The 17,095-nt window shown below is 60.4% G+C and overlaps 1 protein-coding gene across 2 annotated transcripts; it reads right to left on the reverse strand.

The window, feature by feature from the left end:
* Positions 1-33: 33 nt before the first annotated feature.
* On the reverse strand, positions 34-2,743 carry SLC51A (solute carrier family 51 member A). 2 transcript variants are annotated; one of them, XM_074591490.1, is made up of 9 exons: positions 2,638-2,743; positions 2,353-2,447; positions 1,804-1,958; positions 1,612-1,685; positions 1,353-1,511; positions 1,108-1,219; positions 840-986; positions 546-651; positions 34-421 (listed from the first exon to the last, which is right to left on the reverse strand). In XM_074591490.1, the coding sequence occupies exons 1-9, from the start codon at positions 2,670-2,672 to the stop codon at positions 285-287; spliced, it is 1,020 nt and encodes a 339-aa protein (XP_074447591.1). In that variant the 5' UTR covers positions 2,673-2,743; the 3' UTR covers positions 34-284. The 2 variants fall into 2 exon arrangements, with proteins under 2 accessions (XP_074447591.1, XP_074447592.1); XM_074591491.1 differs by lacking the exons at positions 2,353-2,447; positions 2,638-2,743 and having other exon boundaries at positions 1,804-2,310.
* Positions 2,744-17,095: the final 14,352 nt, after the last annotated feature.

Below are 17,095 nucleotides of genomic sequence, written 5' to 3' on the forward strand. Positions count from 1 at the left end.
GAGGTGATCCAGGTTTGGTCATCAACACAAGACTCGGGTACAAATTTATCTTTATTCAGTGCCAGACAAGAGCCCCTCCGTGCTGGAGTTGGCTTCACAGATCCCTTTGGCTTGTGGCCTTCAGGTTTCAGACCCTTTCACCCCACGCCAAGATGCCCATTCCCCCTCTGCCTCCTCTGCTGCCGGCAGCTCCCCAGGGCCAGAGGAGGAGGAGATGGTTGTACAGGGCAGACCGGCCCCCTGGCATCGCTCTGCCCCTCAGCGCCCACTTTGCTCCCCCCTGCTCACGCCTTGACCTCAGTGCCTGTGGGTGCGAAGCTGACGGGCTGGTAGCCTGGCTTGTCATCCTGCTTGCGGTAGTACATGCGGGTCACCACCACCAAAATGAAGGTTTGTGGGATCAACAGCTGCACGTTCATCTCTGGAAGAGGTAAAGGGTCATTGGGAGCTGCCTTCATCAGCCGTGGCCGTTCCCTGTGCCCCGCTCCACGCCGGAGGGCGTCAGCCGGGAGCAGGCAATGCCGCTTCCATATCTCCCGACTTACGTTGCGACCTGGCCTTGGAGGAGAAGGGCGGTGAGCAGGCGATGCTGCCATTGTTGGCCAGGATGCTGAAGATGGCAGGCTGCAGTGCCGTCAGGAGAAGGAGGATCTGCAACCACCAACACCCGAGGTAGTGGGCGCCATGCCACTACCAGGCTCCTGCCCTTCGCCTTCCCTGGTCTTCTGCAGCCGGACCTGGCTCTCACCCACCAACGGCTCCTGCCCCACTGTCTCCTCCTCATTCATGTGTGAGGAGTCCCTCACCCAGGGGGGAGGCAGGCAGGACAAGGGGCTCACCTGGAAGCAGGAGAACTTGACCTTGATGTTCTGCTCCGTCAAGTGCAGACGGGCCTGCCGGAAAAGGATGCCCAGGGCCCACAGCCCGAAGAGGGTGGAGGCACCGACCACGGTGTTGATCCAGAGGGCCACACTCTGAGCCGAGATCTGGGGGGGGACACATGCAGAAAACAGGCCTGGGCTCATAAAGCTGCTGGACAAGGTGAAGGCTGGTGGAGCTTCCTCATCTGGGACATCACCCTGCCCATCCCTGTGCCCTGGCACTCACGTCAGCAGGGTTGTAGTTCCCATCGGTGAACAGGACCAGCCCCAGGAAGACGGCAAACACCCTGCAGAAGGCATACTGGAAAGTCCCCAGTAGCATCAGTTGAAGCTTTCTCCTGGCACAGCGAGAGAGACTGGTAGCACCCTAAGGTCCCCGAGCCCCTGCCCAGGGACTTTTCTTCCACCTCAGCAGAAGCAGGGGGTGAAAGCCCTCCCCAGGGGCAGGGGGTTCCCCCAGCTCTCCCTCACCTGCTCATGGTGATTCGAGGCAGGCAGGGGCAGCAGCAGCAGCAGGGCCCAGTGCTGACCACCATGGGCACGTCCTTCAGGGCGCTGAGCACCGCCTCTTTCCCCCCGAAGCCCTCCACCATGACCAGCATCATGAGGTAGAAGCAGATGGAGAAGTACCTGGGCAGGAGGAGGAAGAGGAGGAGGAGGAAGGTAAGTCAAGGCAGGTCAGGCCCCATGGGCTCCCTGTTGCTCCTGCCCTGGTGTAGTCAATACTCACGCCGTGGTAGCCATCTCCACCACCATCATGGCGCGCGGGAACCACAGCCCGAAGCAGCTGACCACACACACAACCTGGGGGAGATGCAAGCTTGGCACACTGCTGCTCCGGCCCCCGCCATGGCTTGGCACCCCTTGGGTGGCCCTGGCCCCCTTGGGTGATGCCCCCCACCACCCCCAGGCCCCAACTCACCGTTGGGGCTGAGCTGCTCCAACAGAGGGTCTTCATCTTGATGGGGCAGCGGATCTTGCGGGTGAGGTACAAAGCCTCTTCCACGAAGATCGCGACCGACAGCAGCGTCATGATGGTGGCGAGACCCATAATGGTGAGTTGGGCCACGTCCAGGTCTGCCGTGGAGGGATGAGAAGCTGGCTTCATCCTGTCTTGTTCCTCCTGGGGCCACCACGGCATGGAGCTGCCACCTGACCCACCACTCCACAGGTTTGGGAAGCCCCTTGCCACATCCTCAGCACTTCTGGCCATGCCAGAGCTGGTGCTGCTGCCCTGCTGCTCCCATGTCCCATGTCACCTGTGCTGGTGCTGGCACTACCTGGGCCACCCCTATCCCTGCAGGCAGGACTATGGGGTAGGAGGCTGAGACCCCGGCAGCGCTGCACTGCCTCCCCCTTCCTTGGGGCTGCTCCCTGCCTGCCCCCACTGCCGCCACCCTCCCTCCTTCATCCCTGTCTTGCTCCCACCAGCGGCAAGAGGAGGGTCCCCCCACCCGGTCCCCCTGCTTACGCTGCAGCAGCTGCTGGGAGGTGGGTGGCAGGGAGAAGCAGGCTGCTGGCACGCTGAAGTTCCTGATCAGCATCTCCACCAACGGGCGGGGGAACCTGCGGAGAAGAAGGGGAGCGCTGCACAGGCCCAGCAGGGACACGGGGACACCCAGCCCTGCAGGGTCCCTGGTGTCCCCTGGCCGGCTCAGCTCACCCCCAGGCACCTCCCTTCCTTTACAGAGGGAATAACCCAAAATCCTGCTCCAAAAAATTGGATTTGCCTGGCACGGGGCTCCCTGACACCCACCTGGGGTCTTCTGCCAGCTCCATGGTGGGGTCCATCCTGCTCTGCTCCTCCCCGGCTCCGTCCCAGCGGCTGTGGGGCTGCTCGGCACAGCCTGCCTCGTGTCCCCTCGCCGGCCCGCGGGGTCAGAGTCCCCAGGGCAGGGACCGCGGCAGGCCGCCACGCCTTGTTCCAGTTTAACCAGCAGCCTCCAGCACTCCCCTCCCATTCCCGCCGCTGCTGGCGCCCATTGGCGTGCCCCCTCGGCCGCCCGGTTATCGACCCCGGGGTGCCGGGGAAGGTGGTTGTCACCCGTGCCGCTGCGCCTGCGCGTCCCCAAAGCATGGGGAGCAGGGCACCTGTGCTGGGGTGACGCTGCCTACGCACCCCCTCGGGCAGCACAGAGATGGGCTTGCGGTGCCAGGGCATCCCCGTGGTGCCATGCAGGGTCCAGGACTCGTCCTTGTGTCCCCCACAGCAGCGGTGGCCAGGTGGGAGGTGATGCCGTGGGAAGCCTGCCAGACCCTGCGGGGCTCTGTGGGCTGTGTGAGGAGTTTGCAAGGGCTCAGGTCCCAGGAGCCCGAGGCTGAGCCCTGCTGAGAGTGGCTCCCACAACACTAGAGGGCCCAGCGCTCAGCGCCACGGCATCTTGGGACAGAAGCAGAGCCTGGGCATGGAGAGGGGGACGGCAGGCTTTCGGGGGGGGGCACACCAAGTGGGGAGTTGGGGCATTAGTCATGGTGAGCAGTGTATCCTTGCCCTAGATGGATCCCAGCATACTCATGGGTCCCAGGGGTGCCCATGGCTCCTGGTGTCCTCCCAGCACCCCAAGGAAAATGAGCGCTGGTTTGTACTGGGTCCCCAGGGACCTTCAAGCCCCCTGGCAGCGGGCTCCCGGTGAAGCCAGAGTGGCACCAGCACCCCAAAAGGGTCGCCAGCATCCTGCCGTGGGAGCGGGATGCTGCAGTTGTCATGGGAATGGGATACAGGGCGGGGGGATGCTGCAGTTGCCATGGGAATGGGATGGGGGGTGCGAGGAGGATGGGGATGCTGTGGTTGCCACGGGAATGGAATGGGGGGATTTGTTGCGCTGTGGCTGCCATGGGAGCAGGATGCTGCCTATCCTGGGGCGGGGGCCCTGTGGCTGCCCAGCCCACCACGGAGCTGCTCATCCCCCTGCACTTCAGCAGCCTCATCTACCTGCTCCCTGGTCTCCTTCCTGTAAGTCACCCCATAGCCACAGCCCAAGCCCCATCCCGGGGCCGTGGGGTGGCAGAGCTGCTCTTTCACACCAGTGTCCTCGAGACTAGAGCCAGGCATCAGCTCAGATGGTCTGGATCTGCGTCCTCTCCCCATCAACACCTCCCGGCTCCAGCGGCCCCTGGGGCTGAGCACCCCAAGGCGCTCTGATCGCTCTCCGCCTCTCCCACTGCAGCCCCAGCCCTGTCCTCCCCATGCCCTTGCTCTGCATGTCGTCCTGCTGGTCCCCAGCTCCACCACCATCCTCTTCCTCCTGGACCAGCTTGGTCCCTCTCAGCTTAGTCAGCCTGGGGCTCCTCCAGCTAGCTGGGGTCACAGGGGATCAGGGGCTGCTCTGGGGTGGGGTGGCCCCAGGGGCCTTGGTGGGGACACAGTCTCCCCATGTGTCTCCTGCAGCGGTGGCCTGGGAGGACAGGCTGAAGCAGGGGCTCTGCAGTACAGCGAGACGGTGCTGCCGGAGAGGCTGCCACCGTCACAGCTGGCCACACATCCTCCACTGCCCCCACTGCGTCTGCCCCGTGGAGGTGAGGGACATGGGGCACCCTGGGAGCCAGGGGGGTTCTTCATGTGTCCGAGGTGCTGCCCACCCCATCAGCCCCATTAACCAAGCCCTGAACCTCTGTCCCTACACACTCTATAGCCCACCCTGTCCTGCCCTATATACTGCACCCTCGCACCTAACCTGGCACACTGCACCCTGTAAACCCCACCTGTAGCTTGCATGCTCAGGCCTACATGCTGTGCCCCATATGCCCCCATCCCTATACATCACACCTTGCACACCCAGCTTTGCTCCCTGCAGCCCCGACACCCCATACCCTACACCCAGCCCTATACGTTGTGCCCACACGGCCCTCCCAGTTGCACCATCTACCCCTGTCCATACGTCCCGCATGCTGCACACCCACCCCTGCGCGCTCAGACACCCCATGCACCCACCGACACGCTCACCCCCGCCTTGCACGAGAACACACACCCCCCCTGCACACACGCCCCCTGCGTGTGGCACTGGGCAGAGGGCAGCCCCATGGGGTGCATGGGACCCACGGGGGGCTCCCCGCTCAGCACCCCTGTGCCACACCAGTTTCACCAGCATCGCCTACGGACGAAGAAAAGTGTCAGCTCCTACAACATCTGCTGCGTCTGCCTCTTCGTGATGGTCGCTGTGGGCTGTGTCACGGCAGTCCTGCTGTCCTGCTTAATCTACCTGGTGATCATCCCCCTGTGGTCCGTCGCCATAGTGTTGATGTGCACGTATCCTTAACCCGGGGAGGCAGAGCTCTGCCCTGGCACGCACACGTGCTGCACCACCCAGGCTGTCACAGGCACAAGCCTATTCCCCTGCCCGCGTGTAGCCCCGGGGCTAGCACCACCCATAGGTGCCCACTGCTGCCCACCTGTGTCTGTTTGTCCTTGACTCACTGCTCCAGCATCATGATGACCCTCTTCGCCATCATCTGCCTGAGCCTGATTGAGCCCTGGATCCCCTACGCCCCCCAAGCACAGCACGCCCCATGGTGCCAGGTACGGCTGCAGGGCATGGAGCATCTCACCAGCCTGGGAGGGGGATGTAGGACATGGCTGGACCCCAAACACAGATCAGGGGGGCAACCCCACGTATCGATGCTCTGCATGAGTTGGTCCCACCATGCATGGCACACACGTGCATGGGGAGGCTCCATCGCTGCACACACTCCCCTCCCGGTGCCAGAAGCACTGGTGACACCCAACAGCACTGACCTACCTCCACCTGCACCAAGCCCCCAGCCCCATCACCGTGCCCAAGCCCACCCCATGTGGGGCCAGGACAATTCCGTCGCACCATCCTGCCGTGGGGCTGGCTGTCACCACCCCAGAGCTGCCCCACAGTGGCACGTAAGGCTCTCCCCGCTGCAGCCCACGGCCCTGAGCCCTCCCTGCGCCAGCAGGACAGGACGTGCCTGCGACTTGCTTGCTCCGACCTGCCCTGGGACCTGGCGGAGATGAGTGTGGAGAAGGGAAATGCATCGGGATGGGGCAGCCCGGGGTACCCCCAACTTCTCCCCTTGTTCCAGCCCCTGTCCACGCTTGGGGTGAGCATGGACCCCACCGGGGTCTATGGCCACCCTTCTCCCCGGGTCACCCTTCTCCACACAGGCTGCTACCATGGCCAAAAGCTGGCAGGACAGGCAGGACCCAAGGGCAGGTGAGCATCCCCTGGCATGGGCAGGACAGAGGGGCCACGCAAGGCTCCTGCCAAGCCCCACCAGCTTGACCTCAGTCCCAGACCCCTGGGATGCTGCAAGGCAGAGCAGCACTGGGCACGGGGAGCCCCTTTCCTGACCAAAACCCCTTCAGGAGAGGAGAGTGGAGCACCGAGACAGGAGCCATGGCACCTAGGGCATGGGGGTGGTTTGAAGGCTCATGGCCCCCTCAGCATCGGGGTGGTCATTTTGCCCTGAGGACCTGGCAGAGGGGCCAACAGTATTAAGGGCAAATCTCCCCGTTTGCTTGGTTAGCTTTTTTATTTTAAACAAAACTGTTTGACCATTGAAATCCTGCCCCTCAAAAAAAGCCAAGCAGACCCTCTCAGCATGCCTGCATTGCCCACGCTGCTGCTTTGTCAGCATTCCCCGATACTTGGAAAAGCACTTGAAATGCAAATATTTGCACAGGTTTTTAGACAGTTTTCCACCCGTCTCTAATTCTCTGCGGTTATGGCCGGAGGGGCCGATCCCGGCAGGCATGGTGGGCTCCCAACCGACCATCACCAGCTTCCCCATGGCCAGGACATGGCGGGGAAGGAAAATCCTGATTCAAAGCCCTGGTAGGAGCCAGTAGGAGGCCAAAATGTGTTCCTCCTCACACTCTTCTCTCCCACCCAGAGCCTGGAGCCATGGTCGACAGCGAGGACGCTGAGGAGTGAAACCCTCTCGCCCAGCTCAGGCTGTGGTCCAACTGGACAAGCGGATAATAAAGACCTTCACTCCAAGCTTCTGGTGATCCGTGGTCACTGCCATCCCAGGACAGAGAGGGACAGACTCTGCTCAGCAGGACGGAGTGGCCAGGACGCTCCCTCTCCCAAGGGACATCCCTAGCTCCGCCCAGTCCCCATGCCAGGCAGGACCAGCTCCCCGAGAGCAATGGGACCCCGTGGTGCGGGGGGATGCCTGGCACCCACCTCTGGGGGAAACCACACTCCAGGAGCACCTCACCATAGGGATACCCACTCTCTGCATGACCACAGATGACCCTGGTACCCCCCCACCCCAGGCTTTACGGGAGAGCTGGTGTCCCCAACCCACCAACGTCCCGGCAGCACCCTGCCGAGCCGTGGGAAGCAGGAGGGTGGGGGCGACTCAAGAGAAACAAATAAAATGTGGAACTTGTGAAAGGGATAGGAAAGCCTTTCCCAGGGTGCTGGCCCCGTCTGTCCCCTGCCCCGGCCCCCGCAAGCTTTGCCCCAGCAAGGAAACCACTGCTGAGAGTTTGATGGAAGTGGATGGGGGGAACAGATCCTGGTGACAGTCACAAGAGGCTGCTGCCACCATCCGCCTTCACACGCCCCACAGCAAGCCCAGTGTGATGGCCTTGCCTGGACCCCTGCAAACCCAGCAGCATCACGCTCGTCACCAGGATGGGAGAGGGGTCCCGGGACCCTCCAGCGTCCCCCTGGGATGGCTGCATGGGGCCACGGGAATGTCCCCAGACCTGGCCCCAGCGCAGCAGGGATGGGGCTGGCTCCCCTCGGCCCCAGGTCTGTAGCCACCCTGCTGATAGGGATGTTGGGGAGCCCTGCCCACAGCTGGCCGACAGATAAGGCCCGTGTGGTCCCCAACGATTGTGCCAGGAGGCAGCCAGCGGGGTGGGAGCCACCGTCCCCGGGAGATACGGCCGGGAGGGTGCAGCGAGCGAGGAGGGCAGGGGGGCTACTGCAGGGGTGTGAGACACTGGGCCCCCACGGGTCCCCTTCTCTGGGCAGGGGAAGGCTCCCTGGCTCCCCCGAAAGCACAGCGAGGGTGGCACAAGGTGCGGACCCCTTGGCAGAGCAATACCCCCCCTCAAATCCTCCCCTTCCCGGTGGGGAGCAGGCCCTCTGCCAATGCAAAATACCTCCCAGTGCCCTGCAAACTCACAGGGCTGCAACACGGGCTCGTGGCGAGGCAGGGGCAAGAATACCACCGTGCCTCAGTTTCCCCATCTGTAAAATGGGGTAAAAGCCCCGGCAGCATGAAGGCAGAGAGGGCTCAGTCTCTCATTGCTCCAATGTCCAGGGAGACTCATGCCAGATATTATTTATAGACCAAGCTGACATTTCAGATGGGGACACGCTGTCAGCTGCCTCAATGTCACGGGGAGAAACGCCGGCCTCAGAGGGGCTCAGCGGGGTCCCGGGGCAGGGAAAAATCCCCCTTCTCCCAGCATGAGGGGGTAAGAATCATTCCCACCAGACACACCAGGCGACCCCCTCCGCAGGCCCTCCACGGCGGGTGGCACACACCAGTGGAGTGGCCGTGGGGCAGCGATGGCGGGACTGTAGGCGTGCAGCACGCTGAGGGTGTCACCCCCAGACAGGGCTGTGTCACCAGTTCCCCCTCCCGGGCGCGAGTGCAAGGGAGGCTGGGGATTTTCGCTAACCAGAGGAGCACGCTGCTTCACGGAAAAGCCACCCCCGGCACTTCTCGTCCTCCCCTCCCTCGCCTTCTCGAGAGGCAGAAGCAGTGCAGAGGGTGCGTGAGCAAAATTCCCCCCCTGTACCCCGCTCCCCACCAGCCCCAGCTCACAGCCGTGGGGCCGGCTCCTGTGACAGCCCTGGTGACACCCTCCTGGGCAGCTCTGGGTGCCACCATGGATGCTGCCACCCTGAACAGGCTCCTGTGCCCCAGGGCCAGCTGAGGAGGGAGGTGGGACGTTGGCACAAGTGGAGGCGTCATGGAGGGGTGACCCCCCGGGGAACTCGCTCAGTGGGCGCTCAGCAGCCTGACGCTGCAATTCATGTCAGCAAAATGCCTTTTCCTGAAACTGCTGAGTCTTCTTGACCATATATACATATATTTTGCTGTTGTTGTTGTTGTTTTTAACGGAAAAGCCATACACACCTATACAAACACACACATATATATACGTATATGACATATGTATATGACGTATATACAGTATAGGATCTTATGTAGCATATATATCGCAGTGAGGTGGGCTGGGTGTGCCCTCAAGAGAGGAAGAGCTCCTCAGTCTCCTTTTCTGTGTGCTTTTCCTCCCGGCAGCCCCACGTCCGTCGGTGTCACACTCAGCCGGAGCGGAAGCGACCGAGCCGCGGGGCTCAGCATGGTGGGGGGCTTTGTCTCCTTCAAAGGGGACGAACAAACGGCCGGCGGTCCTCAACGCGGCTGGGGGGATCCTGCGGAAATACCACAGTCGACACCCTCGGGCGACGCTTCCTCCCGGCTCCGAGAGGCTTCGGATGCAAAGAAGCGTTCTGCGGCCATAAGGCAACGTCTGCCTTTCCAGCAGGCGGCCCGGTGCAACGACGCCGGTTTCCTAGAGCCGCCGCCAACCTCCAAGTGAAAAGGCACCTTGTTTGAAAAACAGAGGGGCTTTCTTTCTGCCACAGCCACCTAAAATACCGCGCTCCGCTGCACATGTGTGCTTTTTGAGGATGACGAGGTAAAAACACACTCGGCGTGGGCCGCAGGTATTTGCTTTGGTTGGGAGTTTTGTTTTCATACCCGTCTGTCTCCTGCAAGAAGTTCACAGGTGAAAATGCTGAGGCTTTTAAAAAGCCCTGCCTCAAATCGACAAATATTTTCCCAGAGAGGCAGCAGAGACGCGGTATGTTTGTGGAAGCGGGGGGTGCTGCTCCCCGGTGGCCCCGAGCCCTCCTGGCTCCATGACACCCACCCGCCAGCGTCGGCCACCCCACGGGGACACCTGCAGTGGCCGTGGGTCGGGCATGGGGAGCAGTCCCGCTTGCCGGGGGAAACCCTTCATCCCCTCGGTGGCTCTTCTTCAGCAGGGCAAGGCTGTCCCCGAGTGATGCTGCCTCCCGTCGCAGGTGGGAGGTGGAAAGCATCCCAAGCGCGGTTCAGTGGGAACCAAGAAAAACACCTCCCTTCCGCTCCTGTTGCCTCCGCCAGTGCCGGATCCACGCCAGGGTGCCGGGCCAGCGCTCCTGCCCCGCTGCACGCTCCCTCTTGCTTCGGCAGGCAAGCGGGGCGGAGGGGCGGGAGGGGGTGGACATGCCCGGAGAGGTGTGGGCACACACCTGGGGGCCCGTGTCGGGTGTGGGGCATACATGTGGACTTACGTGTGTGTGCCCATAGTTGAGACACGGATGTGTGGGTGCGTGTGGTTTGGTCCACCTGGCCGGCGTCCACGAGCACGGCACCCTACTGGGTGCGGGGAGTCGAGGAAAAGGATGGAGGCGTCCAGCATCGCCGGCTATAGCTCGCCTGACAGCAAAGCAACGCTCAGCCCCAGCCAAGGCTCTCTCCTGCTTCTCACCTCTTCCCCCAGGCCCATGCCCAGGGATAAAGCAAAGGGACAAGGCATTTCACCCCCAGGCTCCAAGGGCGAGGAGGAGGAGGAGGAGAGGAGGGAGGGCTGGGGCAGCACCAGTTGCTCCGGAGAGGTGTGCACGGTCACAGGCACCTTTGCCCCTTTTGCATCACAGGGTAATAAATAAAACCGAATTCACATCTGGAGGGAGCCATAAAAGCCGCTGGGACGTGCACAGGCAAAAGAAAGGCGCTTTCTCCAGGGAGGAGTAATCGCACCCAACAAAACCCACGGCGGCATCCGGCTGAGGTGGGAGCCAGGGAGGGTGCTTGCAGGGGCACAGCGGGCTCAGCAGCCCCCAGGGCACGTCTTGTGGACAGACTGAGCCAAGCAGAGCTAAAGGGGAGGCTGAGGCTGGAAACGGTCCCTGCTGACCACTCCTTTTTGAGCCAAGGGTGACTAAAAGACAGGAGGTAAGCACAAATAGCAGCCCGCTCTTCCCTGGGGAAGGGAGCAGGAGAGCTTGTTTCTATTGGCTTGACCAAAGAGGTTTTTTCTTCCACTTTCAGGCCACATCGAGACAAAAATACAAACTGACATTTTATTTCCCCCTAGGGTAAAAGTCAGCTTTTCCCACCGAGTAGGGGCCCGGCCCTGCTGTGTGTGCATCCCAAAGGACGCCTGCCAAAACAAGGGGGGAGAGGCAAGATTGTGCCTCTGTGTAGCCCACCACGGACATTTGCCTTTGCCACCCTGTCCCTTGCAAGGGGACATGGGGGGACAGTGCCTGCCCAGGGCTGCAGGCTGTCGCAGGGCAGAGCAGCTGGGATGGGAAGGTCAGCAATTTGTCAGAGGCATGGGGCTGCTTATCTCTTGTTTCCAAGAGCTGGGAGAGTCACAGCCCTTCTCCCTTGGAAATTTGCCCTTGAGACACTGACATGCTTCATGTGCTCCATGGAAAATGACACCCCAGGCTCAAGTTTAAATCATCCGTGCCCGTTTCCTGCCTGTGCCCGGGAGCAGGGTCTGGCTACAAACTGCAGCCCACGGATTTCAGCTCAGCCCCTGGTACCCTGCAACAGCCCAAGGGAAAAGCACGACACACCCCCCCCAGCACCTGAGTGCCCAAAGCATCCCAAAAACATCCCGAGCCCTGTAGATCCTGGAGACGGACCAAGCTCCCCTGGTTTGAGCACCACGTCTCACCCTCTGCTCTGTAAATAAACCTACAAGGTGCATGGCGTCATCGCCTGGGCCCCCATGGCACAAAGCTGGCACGAAGGCAGCCGCGGGCAGGTGTCGCAGCTGCCACCAGCACAGATAAGGGGCAATTAGCAGGTAGGGAGAAAGCTCCTGCTCCCCCTGCTCAGCCCAGCCATTCTAATCCCACCCCAATTAAAGCGCCCTCTTTGCTTTCAGATATTGCTGGGAAGGATTAATCCGCCATAAAACAAGGCGCTTCCAGCAGGCAGACAAGACAAAGCCAAATCTCGGGTTGCAAAAGGCTCCGGCACCTGCCTGGGAGCGTTTAATTACCCTGACAATGGCTTGAAAAGCAGAAAAGCCACCGAGGCCAGGAGAGCCCTGCAATCAAAAACGCACAGAGGAGGCACTGGCTTAGCCTGCTGCTCCCGGGTGCCTGAGGCTGGAGCCTGCAGGATTCAACCCTTTCCCAAGAGCAGAACCACCATCCGAGTCCCCTCTTGGGGACACTTTTTCCCTGCAGAGCTTGCAACGCTGCACAGGGTGCTGGCTGCTTCTTTATGTTGGTCGGTGGTGTTTGTTTTTTCTTTTTCCTTTGTCCTTCGGGCTGCTCTTTTGTCAATAAATGCACTTTCTAAAAACACAAAGCAGTGGACAGGTCTAATCTCCAAAGTGACATGTGCCCTTTATCACAGAGAGTGGTTCCAGCCGAGCAGGCTGGGGCTCTCCTTTATCCAAAAGTGGTAGCATGTGCACGCATTGCAGAGAAAATCAGGGGTAAAACTTTCCCAGGTTTTCCAGCCCCTTCCCGGGCCCTTTTGGGAGCATAGGAGTGAGCAGAGAGGGACTCTCGCAGGACTGAGGTATAACGGATACTGCAGAGCCCTGTCGGGCAGGCGGATGCCCAGGGCACAAAGCAGACCCCTCTCACCTTATCTTCACATCCTTTCCTGGCTCCATCCAGACATGGCTCAGGGCTCGGCTTTCCAAGGCTGCTGGTGGGGGGGGTAACAGTCATTTTTCTTCTGGCTACATGGGCTTCTCCAGCGAAACACCACAATTTGTGGATGGCATCCCTGGCTTTCTAAGATTCAAACCACCGAGTCTGGAAGGGAAAAACCCCGACAGCTCCTGGCTGTGGCAATCGCTGATTCAAGAAAAGTGCTTGTGAAATTGCACGCTTTGCAAAAAAACGATCTGAAATGCCTGCCCGGAGGTACGCTGGAGGCGGAAAGAGAGTGGCTCTGTGCTGCGCTCCAGACACCGATCAGCGAGGGCCAAAAGAAAGTGGGACTGAGGAACCCGTGAGAAACCCATGATCCGGAGGCAGAGACCCCAGGGCTGCGTCCCAGCTCCCGCATGGGCCCTCTCCCCGCTGCCGTCTTTTCCCTTTCCGCTTCCCACCGCTCCAACCCTCGGCCCCTTGTGCCGACGCAATGCCGGGGCCAGGTCCACGGGCAGCCATCAAACACAGGGGCGAGACGGGACCTTTGATGTGCCCCAGGGCGGCCACGCTGCCTCCCCCTGCTTTTCAAAGGCCCGTCCTTGGCCATTGTCCTCGCATCCTGAGCTTGTTTGTACACTCCTCCGACATCCCCAGCCCCGCAGCCCCCCTGCCGCAGCCACAGCCGCCCTGACCCCCCAGATAAAAGCAGCCGGGCTCACTGGGCAGAGTTGCTATCAGAGCAATGCCAAGCGGCGCGGTCCCCGCCGTGCAGCCACGGAGATAGCAGGAGCTTTGCCGGCCTGACCCCGCGCCGCCAAAGGCTCCGGGTCAACAACAGCTCCTGCGAGATCTCTGCCGGCTCCGGCTGTTGGCAGGAGCGGTATCAGCCCCCCACATGCCAAGGATTTGTCCTCGTGCTGCTGCTCTCCCCCCTCATCTGCACCTGGGGAGGGCCAGCACCTTGCCAAAAGACATAACCGATGGGCAGGAAACAACGCTTAAGGCCTGGCTCTTTGCTAATTGCCTCATTTCCCTGCATTCTCTGAGCAGCGATGGAGCGGGAATAACTGTCCCCCCTTCCTCTCTATAGGAAGGCTCGGGTTGTGCAAGGAGCACAGAGGAGTCCCCAGGGCTTTGGGGGAAAATGGGTTTCCCAGCGAAAATGGGTTTCCCAGCAAAACCCAGTCTTTGCAAGCAAAGAAGCCCCCCGTTGGAAGAGACAGCCTGTTTTAACCCCACCAGGGCAGACTGTCCAAGCATGAGCCTCTCTGCTGGGCCTCCGTGCCATCCCCGGGCAAGCAGAGCAGGGGTAACAAGCACCACCATGTCCTCTTCCCTCCTCCTGTGGGCTCTGTGGTGGGAGAGGCAGGGGGAGATGAGCCTCCTCACTGCAGGGAGGCCAAAAAACCCTCTCAGACATCTCTGAGGAGGGGGTCCATGGGGTTCCCCTGGTCTGCATGGTCATAGGGACAAGGGACCGCACCGCTCTCTGCCCCAGGTGCTCAGCGTTCCCGTCTCCTCTCCAGCTGACAGGCTGGAGCACCAGGGCAGCTGCGGACAATGCGGAGATCCAAGCTGGACCCAGGTGCTTCCCCAGGAAGGATGCAAAGATGGGTGTTATTTCGAAGGGAAGACGGAGCTGCAGCCAGCTCTCAGCATTACCTGCCACGTTTCCACTCTCTCAAACGCCTTTTCCTGGCTGTGTGTCGCCCACCTCTTGCCTCCTACACAGCCCCCTGGCTGCAGGAGAAGAGGCAGCAGATCCTCTCCCAGATGCCCCTGCTTGCTGGGATTGCTGGGATCCCCCTCCTTCCTCAGGCTGCACCACAGCACAATGCTGGGAGTGTGACAGAATAACCAGAGCTCCCGAGCACGGCCGTGTGCTCCTGGATTGCCAGGAGCGAGCAGGATGGGGTGACCTCTTCCAAGGCATCACAATGGCTTCTCCTGCGAGGGGCAGATCCAACTGCCTCGCCCCTCTTGCAGCCAGGGCAATTGAGAAACGCAGCAGCACAGCCCAAAAGCACGAGGTCTTCCAGAGGATGGGGATCCTCGTGGTGTTGTGAAATTCTTGGATATCGCCTTGCTGCCTGGGGGAGACAGGAGCAGAGACGGCAGGCTCTCCCGGAAGCCATGCTGGACAGCCCCGACATGGAGCGGGGTTGCAGCACGATTCCTAGGCTGCAAAAACCTGGATTTCCCGGCTCCCTTCTGGGACCTACAATGCCTGATTGCACCCCGGTGCAGCCCACGAGTTGAGCAGGGAGCACAGCCAATGCATCGTTCAGATCTGCTCCCAGGAAGGCAGGAGCTGGCACTGCCACTTCTCACTGTGTCTGTGATGCACAGGAAGCGGCTGACACAGAGGGCAGAAGATCCAAGCCTTTCTTTTGTCCCCAGGTGCCCGTTGTCTGCCTGGCCCTGCACCCTGGGGTGCCTGGGGTGCCTCACAGCCCATAGGAGCCCTTTGACGACCTCCCACCCCATGGGCCATCGCATCTCCCCCAACACTCAGCCTCATCCCAGCAACTCTGACTTGGCACCACGCTCCAGCACTTGGTTCTTGGCTTTTCCATCCCTTCCAGATTGAAGAGCCATGTTAGTCCCAGTACTTCTTGCCATAAAAGTGCTCAAGTCACCTCCCAACGTTGTTTTCGATAAGGGGCTCACAAAGCACGGGACATCCTTTCCAGCCTGTTTATCTCTGTGGCTCCTGTTTTCGCTCTGCTTAACTGCCTTCCCAAAATTTTGGGTAGGACAGCTGGTCACACGAGGGTCAGCCGTGCTGCAAAACAGAAGTGAAACTCTATTTTCCTTCCTACACTAATTCCGGAGGAGGGACACTGTCACATCATGGGGTATTGCACAAAGGAATGCGGAGTCATTTGGGTCCAAGTCAGGGGACTCACGAGCCCCTCAAGAGTTCAGAGGAAACGGGGATAAACATTTCCTAAACTACCAGGGCCAAGCAGCGATGAGGAGGAACACCCCGATGGAAGCCAGGCTAAAGCGAGGTGTCAGGACAAGCATGGAGGCTCCTGCACTGAACTGCAGGCAGGAGCTGGGCCAGGCAAGGAGCAGAGCAGGTGGAAGCCAGCAGGAGCTTAGTGCATGCTGCAGACACCTACAGCACAGTGCAGCAGGGCCCCAACAACTGTCTGCTGCAGCCAGCTTCAGAGTTTAATGCTCCCGGTCTTCAGGAACCCGAGATCTCCAGGTGGGTGGTGGTGGCTCTTGATTTTTATGGGTTTGAACTGTGTTAAAACCACGCACACGGAGACCACGCGTCTTGCTGGGATGAGGGATCAGGAGTCAGCAGTCACCAATCCTACCTCCCCTTCCCTCCTTGGACATTTCCCAGCTTTGGCTATCTCCTCTCCTCACAGAAATTTTTGGCCGAGGTAAGGAACCTGAGCACCTGGGCTCAGCATCACCCGCTTCGTGAACAAGGCAGGCATCGAGCCCAAAGGAGGTGGCACCAGCCAGTGGTGGCCAGTAGTCAGCCAACTCCTACTACCTTGCAGCCAATGTAAGGTAAAAGGGGCTCAACTGCTCTCAGGAACCACGTTGCATTTGAAGAACTCTCATTTTAAGGTATTTCACTGCCAACGCTGTCTGCGGTGCAAAAATATCTGAGTTTGTAGAATGTCAGCTTTCTTCTCTTTTTCCTGGCAGGTGTAGAAATGGGGAACTGCTCAGCACATGGTCAGGCACACCGCGAGAGGGAACAGAAAACACCTGCAGCCTATATCTGTCAGAGCAGGTTGTGGCTGGCACAGCGGGGCATGCAGCACCTCCTCTGCTAGCTGGCAAGGAGGCACCGCCAACAGAGGCCATGGGGAGAAATAAATCAGAATGACCCTTCCCTGGCTTGCATTTTGGCATCACCCTTGGGAACCTCCCGAGTCTGAGCTCTTCTGCAGTTATCCTTCCTCCAGCAGGACACTTTCATGCTGGAACAGGTCCAGAGGAGGCCATGAAGATGATCAGAGGCTGGAGCCCCTCTGCTGTGAGGACAGGCTGAGAGAGTTGGGGTTGTTCAGCCTGGAGAAGAGAAGGCTCCGGGGAGACCTTAGAGCCCCTTCCAGTCCCTAAAAGGGCTACAGGAGAGATGGGGAGGGACTCTTGATCAGGGAGTGGAGCGATAGGATGAGGAGCAATGGTTTTAAACTGAAAGAGGGTGGATTTAGGTTAGATATTAGGAAGAAATTCTTTACTGTGAGGGTGGTGAGGCACTGTCCCAGGTTGCCCAGAGAAGTTGTGGATGCCCCATCCCTGGAAGTGTTCAAGGCCAGGCTGGATGGGGCTTTGAGCAGCCTGGTCTAGTGGGAGGTGTCCCTGCCCACGGCAGGGGGTCGGAACTAGATGATCTCTAAGGTCCCTTCCCACCCAAACCATTTATGATTCCATGATTCTATGACCACAGACCTGTGCCTGGCACGGTGTGCCCAGCCGTCACACACCAGTACCGGCGCTGCCGGAAGGTGAAGGCTTAGAGGAGGGAGCCCAGGAGGAACATAACAAAGAGGACAGGGCTGGGGCTGCCCCCCACGTTTATACTTTCCTGAGCAGCAGGCTGCATCCAGACTGTTGCGTTGA

This window comes from Larus michahellis, chromosome 6 (genome assembly GCF_964199755.1).
Source record: "Larus michahellis chromosome 6, bLarMic1.1, whole genome shotgun sequence".
Classification (NCBI taxonomy): domain Eukaryota; kingdom Metazoa; phylum Chordata; class Aves; order Charadriiformes; family Laridae; genus Larus; species Larus michahellis.